General features: G+C 46.7%; 1 protein-coding gene across 1 annotated transcript in view; it reads right to left on the bottom strand.

The window, feature by feature from the left end:
• Window positions 1–6,157, bottom strand: part of OTOA (otoancorin) — an 83,808-nt gene that overhangs the window by 47,264 nt on the left and 30,387 nt on the right. Inside the window, exon 12 of the mRNA XM_011931967.1 lies at window positions 3,866–4,081. Within this exon, the coding sequence (XP_011787357.1) occupies window positions 3,866–4,081 (216 nt within the window). The remainder of the gene's footprint in view (window positions 1–3,865; window positions 4,082–6,157) is intronic.

Here is a 6,157-nt window from a genome sequence, read left to right as displayed (position 1 = left end):
CTGTGCCATTGCACTACAGCCTGGGCAACAAGAGCAAAACTCCATCTCAAAAAAAAAAAAAAAGAAAAAAGAAAAGAAAGAAATTATACGTGGGCTTTTTCCTTCCTTTAGAGTGAAGATGCTAGAAAGTTTTCCATACAATCAAGGACATGCTTTGGTTCTATGAAAAGACAGCTGAGTGGGTTCCTTTAGTTATTCTGTGTATAATGGGTGATCTCATGCTGTCTTCAAAGAAGGCAAGACCTTTTGACCTCTTGCCTTCTGAGTAAAAGTGGCCTCACCCCTCAGTAGGAAGAGTTGGATATTAGGAAAGAAACAAACCACTTTGTCCTGGGCTGGGAGGGACCAAAACAGTCTCCCTAACTCCCTAAAATCAAATTCAGAGAGGACTGTCAAGGTGGACCCATGGAGCCCCAATCGAGGTCCAGAAACAAGGATTCAAAGCCTTCAGCATAAAGTCACCATGAGGCTAGAAGAGACCAGATGAATGGGCTGGCCTGGTACCTGAGTCAGAAAGTGGGAATGGGTGGGCATTGGTCATGGTGCCATGGTGGAGACAGTGAGCACCAGAGTTAAACAAGACAGCTCTGAGGCCAGGTGCCCTGGGTTCAATCCCAGCTGCCTAACTTTGATGTGGCCTTTTCCAGTTCTCTTACACACTCACATGAATGAACTGGAAAATGGAGATGATAGCACTACTGACTTCAGAGGATTGTTGGATTAAATGATTAACTCACTTAGAACACAACCTGGCACATAGTAAGTGTTCAGTAAATGTTTGTTATTCCACATCCCCCTCCCTTAGCCCCACGATGGAGGAAGCAGGCTAGGACCAGCCCTCGGAACTACAGCTGCCCTTCATCCCTCCCTCGCCCTCCCTACCGACATCCTGCTCCAGTTCCCACTTGGATTTACTTTGGAGAATGTGATTGAAATATAGCTGGCTCAGAACCGTGACATACCAAACCTAGCTTTAAAAACTGGAAGAAATTTAAAAAGACTTGGATGCCGAGAAGAAATCCCCTACTCCTGCTCTTTGGGCGGCCAAGGCGAGTAGATTGCTTGAGCCCAGGAGTTTGAGATCTGCCTGGGCAACATTGCAAAATCCCATCTCTACAAAAAAATACAAAAAATCAGCCCAGCATGGTGGCACACCCCTGTGGTCCCAGCTACTCAGGAGACTGAGGTGGGAGGATCACCTGAGCCTGGGAGGTCAAGGCTGAAGTGAGCCAAGATCAGACCACTGCACTCCAGCCTGGGCAACACACTGAGACCCTGTCTCAAAAAAGAAAAAAAGGGGAAGAAACCCCTCAGTTCCTGAGGCCGACTCCAGCACTGCCTTCTGGGTGCATGGATTCTACTCTATAACTCTTAAACCCCTTTACCGCCTGAATCAAAAGCTTTTGTTTTCATTTCCAACCTCAGTGATTTTCTTCTTTATGAGACACTGTGGTATTTTGCTTTAGAGCAAGCAAAATGGAGCCTCTTACATTTTCAACATCTTCACCTCTTCCCACATCCTCCTTCCAGCTGCATGGGACGTACTAACACTGGAATTATGGTGCTAGGTTAGTAAACATGACCTTTATGGAGTAGTCTCTCTTTTATTCCTTGAGATTTCTACTACTTTTTTTTTTTTTTTTTAAGACACAGTCTTGCTCTGTAGCCCAGCCCAGTCTGGAGTACAGTGGCATGATCTCGGCTCACTACAACCTCCTCTGCCTCCTGGGTTCAAGCGATTCTCCTGCTTCGGCCTGGAAGCAGCTGGAATTACAGGCATGCACCATCATGCCCAGCTAATTTTTCTATTTTTAGTAGAGTCAGGGTTTCACCATGTTGTCCAGGCTGGTCTCAGGCTCCTAGCCTCAAGTGATCCATTCATCTCGGCCTCCCAAAATGCTGGGATTACAGGCATAAGGCACCACGCCCAGCCTGCTACCTTTCGTCAAAAGAAAAATTGATGAGTTTTGTATAGTTAGTAAGACACAGTTAATACTGAATTCACAGTTTAGCAGTTATAATGGGTGCTTGTTAACCATCTGATAGTAAATTCTGTTGTTTCAAAGTAATTAAAATTAATATCCAGAGGTCAAAAATAAATAAATGTTTGTTATTATTATTTGATTCGAATGGGTCCTAATCCAATCCTTGTGAGCCAGTTTGTATCCTGGGAAGTGGCCAGCAGTGTGGACTAAATGAGAAGGACATCAAAGGCCAGGCGCGGTGGCTCACATCTGTAATCCCAGCACTTTGGGAGGCCAAGGTGGGTGGATTACGAGGTCAGGAGTTCGAGACAAGCCTGGCCAACATGGCAAAATCTTGTCTCTGCTAAAAATACAAAAATTAGCTGGGTGTGGTGGTGGGCGCCTGTAGTCCCAGCTACTCGGAAGGCTGAGGCAGGAGAACTGCTTCAACCCGGGAGGCAGAGCTTGCAGTGAGCTGAGGTTGTGCCATTGCACTCCAGCGTGGGTGACAAGAGCAAACAAACAAAAAAAAAGATGACACCAAAATTCTTAGAACTCAAGTCTCTCAGATTTGGAGCCCTCTGGACTGGACCCAACCCAGGGACACTAATTGTCCCCAAAAGAATGTCCATTGTCTACCCCAGGAGCAGCTAGAACACAGTTTAAGACTCCTGTCCCCACCAAAGAGGACTGTCTGCCTGACAGTTCCTTCTCTACAGCCCAAGATTGGAATAAAATAGCATCATCCCTAATCCCAAAGTAATGGCAAAAACTGTGATTGCTTTTTGCATCAACCTAATAGCAGCTCAACAGCAGGCAGGAAAATCCTGGGATGAGTCCCACACGTTGATCCCACTCAGTGATGGCTAACGCCCCTTGAGCTCATACTCTCTGGTGTCACCTGGTGGTCTAGCTTCTTCATGAGTACCAACTCATAATATTTGCAGCAGTGCTACAGGGTAAGTGCTACTGATTTGTTGTTGTTGTTGTTGTTGTTTAATTTTTTTTTGAGACAGGGTCTTGCTCTGTCACCCAGGCTGGAGTGCAGTGGCACAATCTCTGCTCACTGCAACCTCTGCCTCCCAGGTTCAAGGCATCCTCCTGCCTCAGCCTCTTGAGCAGCTGGGATTACAGGCGTGCACCACCACGCCCAGCTAATTTTTGTATTTTTAGTAGAGACGGGATTTCACCACATTGATCAGGCTGGTCCCAAACTCCTAGCCTCTGGTGATGCTCCACCTCAGCCTCCCAAAGTGCTGGAATTGCAGGTGTAGGCCACGTTGTCCGGCAGTAAGTGCTATTGTTGTCCACATTTTACAAATAGAGAAACTGAAGCAAAGTGAAAGTAAGCAAATTGCCCGGTGTCACACAGCTAGTAAATGGCAAAGCGAGGATTTGAACCCAGGCAGTCCTTCTCAGCATCATCTTCTTACTGATTGGTTGCCCCTGCTGTGTGTATATGACTGTTATGGATTAAATATTTGTGTCCCCCAAGAATTCATATGTCAAAGTCCTAACCCCTAATGTGATGGTATCGGGAGGTGAGGCCTTTAAGGGTTAGATGATGTCATGAGATAATGACGGTCAGGTGACGGTCAGGATCCCCTGATCCAATGGAATTAGTTTCCCTGTAAGAGGAAACACCAGAGAGCTTGCTCTCATACGGTCGGGTGAGCACACAGCAAGACGGAGGCCACCTACAGGCCAAGAGAAGAGGCCTCAGAATAAAACCTACATTTGTGACACCTTGATGTTGGACTTCCCAGTCTCCACTATCGTGAGAAATAAATGTATGTTGTTTACGCCACTCAATCTACAGTATATTGTTATGGCAGCCTGGGAGGACTGATACACTTAGGTCATCTCAGGGGAATAAAGAAGAGTTTAAAACTCCAGCTGACCTTCTCATGGGCCAAGTATTTGGCAGACAAGATGGTGACCTGGCTCTTGGCCCAACCCGAGACCTGGTTGAGGGTGGAGATGGCTCCGTGCACAGCCTCGGGGGAGAGAGATTCCAGTTGGCTGTAGGTCAAACCTACAACTGCATCCGACAAAGAACCCAGGGTCTCATTGAGTGTCTGGTTCTCTGTGGCAATGTCCAGGAGTTCTGCTTTGAGCTGGAAGGAGAGCAAATGAGAATGAGTGTTGACAGGAAGCAGGACGGTGGCTCCCTCTGACCACATCCAGGGCTATTAGGACTCCACAGCATCCTCCCTTGACCTTGTCCCATCAAAGCCTCTAGGCCCAGAAATGAGGAAGGAAAGAGGCTCCCGCTATGCCCAGACAGTGAGACACCACACGGAGGACACCTTCTCTGGCCTTGGCTTTCATGTGCCGAAAATTCCCTGTGTGCTTCATTTAAATATTAATTTGTTATTAAATCAACCTTAATCCACGTCAGAAAGAAATGTTGTTCCCTTTATAACTCCACCGCACTCTTATAGCATCTATTGTCCTCTGGTGACCTTGAACTCTATATCCGTATATATAGGCTGTTTTCCTTTCATGAAATAGCCAGGGGCCTTTTCAAGATAATTTATAATCTGTGTAAAAATAACTTTTTTTTCTCTTAAGACAGAGTTTTGCTCTCATCGCCCAGGCTGGAGTATAATGGCGCGGTCTTGGCTCACTGCAACACTGCAACCCCCACCTTCCGGGTTCAAGTGATTCTCCTGCCTCAGTCTCCTGAGTTGCTGGGATTACAGGCACTCACCACCACATGAGGCTAATTTCTGTATTTTTAGTAGAGACTGGGTTTCACCATGTTGGCCAGTGTGGTCTTGAACTCCTGAACTTGTATGATCTGCCTGCCTTAGTCTCCCAAAGTGCTGGGATTACAGGCATGAGCCACCACACCCGGCCAAAAAATAACTCTTCACAGTTCAAGAAAGTAAAAGTCTCCTGAACATCCTACCTCATAAAAATAACTGTGATTAGCAACTGGGTGTATATGCTTCCAAGACTTCTTATACTTTATAAATATAGAGACACTGTGTAGTTTTTACAGAGTTGTGATATGAACAGAAGTACAATTTGCTTTTCTGTATTTCCCCTTAAAATTATCTCTTGCACCTGTCTGCACATTTCCATGATCATTTTAATAATTATTTTCTTGCAATATGCCTGCCTAATGATACTAAAATGTGCGTTCCAACTGCTTTCGGTAACGAATGTGATAAAGTCACCTCCTGTACAAGGAGCTCGGTAACAAAAAACAAGAATGGTTCATGTTTTAACACCCGAATTTACGTAATAACGTTGTCATTTCAGACAGGTCCCCAAAACGGGTTTCTGGCAATATTGAAATAGCCACTGGGGGGCAGCAGAGTGAAGTAGAAGAAACAGCTGTCACAGCACCTGGGTTCTCTAAGTTCAGCAACTCCCTTCCCTAGAGATCAGTTTCCACATCTGTAAAACGAAGGGGTGGACTACAGCGGCAGCTCTCAAAGTGTGGAGCACACCCAGCGGCATCTGCACCACCTGGGGACGTGTTAGAAATGCAGATTGCCAGGCTGCTCCCGGACCTCCTGAATCAGAGACAGTGGGGCTCTGAAATCCAGGGATCCCCAGCCTCGGGGCCACAGATGGGGACCACCAGGACCCTGGTTTGTTAGAAACTAGCCACAGCAGGAGGTGAGCAGGAGGCCAGTGAGCATTACCGCCTGAGCTCTGCCTCCTGTCAGATCAGAGGCAGCATTAGATTCTCATAAGACCCTGTTGTGAACTGTGCATGCAAGGGACCTAGTCTGTGTGCTCCTTATGAGAATCTAATGCCTGATGATCTGTCACTGTCTCTCATCACCCCCAGATGGGACTGTCTAGTTGCAGGAAAACAAGCTCAGGGCTCCCACTGATTCCACATTATGGTGAGTTGTACAGTTATTTCATTACATATTACTAATAATAGAAATAAAGTGCACAGGCCGGGCGCAGTGGCTCACACCTGTAGTCCCAGTACTTTAAGAGGCCATGGCAGGTGGATCACGAGGTCAAGAGAATGAGATGATCCTGGCCACATGGTGAAACCCCATCTCTACTACAAATAAAAAAAATTAGCTGGGCGTGGTGGCATGCACCTGTAGTCCCAGCTACTCGGGAGGCTGAAGCAGAGAATTGCTTGGACCTGGGAGGCAGAGGTTGGAGTGAGCCAAGATCGTGCCACTGCACTCCACCCTGGCAACAGAGAGAGACTC

Source organism: Colobus angolensis, unplaced genomic scaffold, assembly GCF_000951035.1.
Source record: "Colobus angolensis palliatus isolate OR3802 unplaced genomic scaffold, Cang.pa_1.0 Scaffold92, whole genome shotgun sequence".
In the NCBI taxonomy this organism is placed as follows: domain Eukaryota; kingdom Metazoa; phylum Chordata; class Mammalia; order Primates; family Cercopithecidae; genus Colobus; species Colobus angolensis.
Note: the sequence above shows the minus strand (reverse complement) of the source record. Positions and strands in the feature narration are given on the sequence as shown.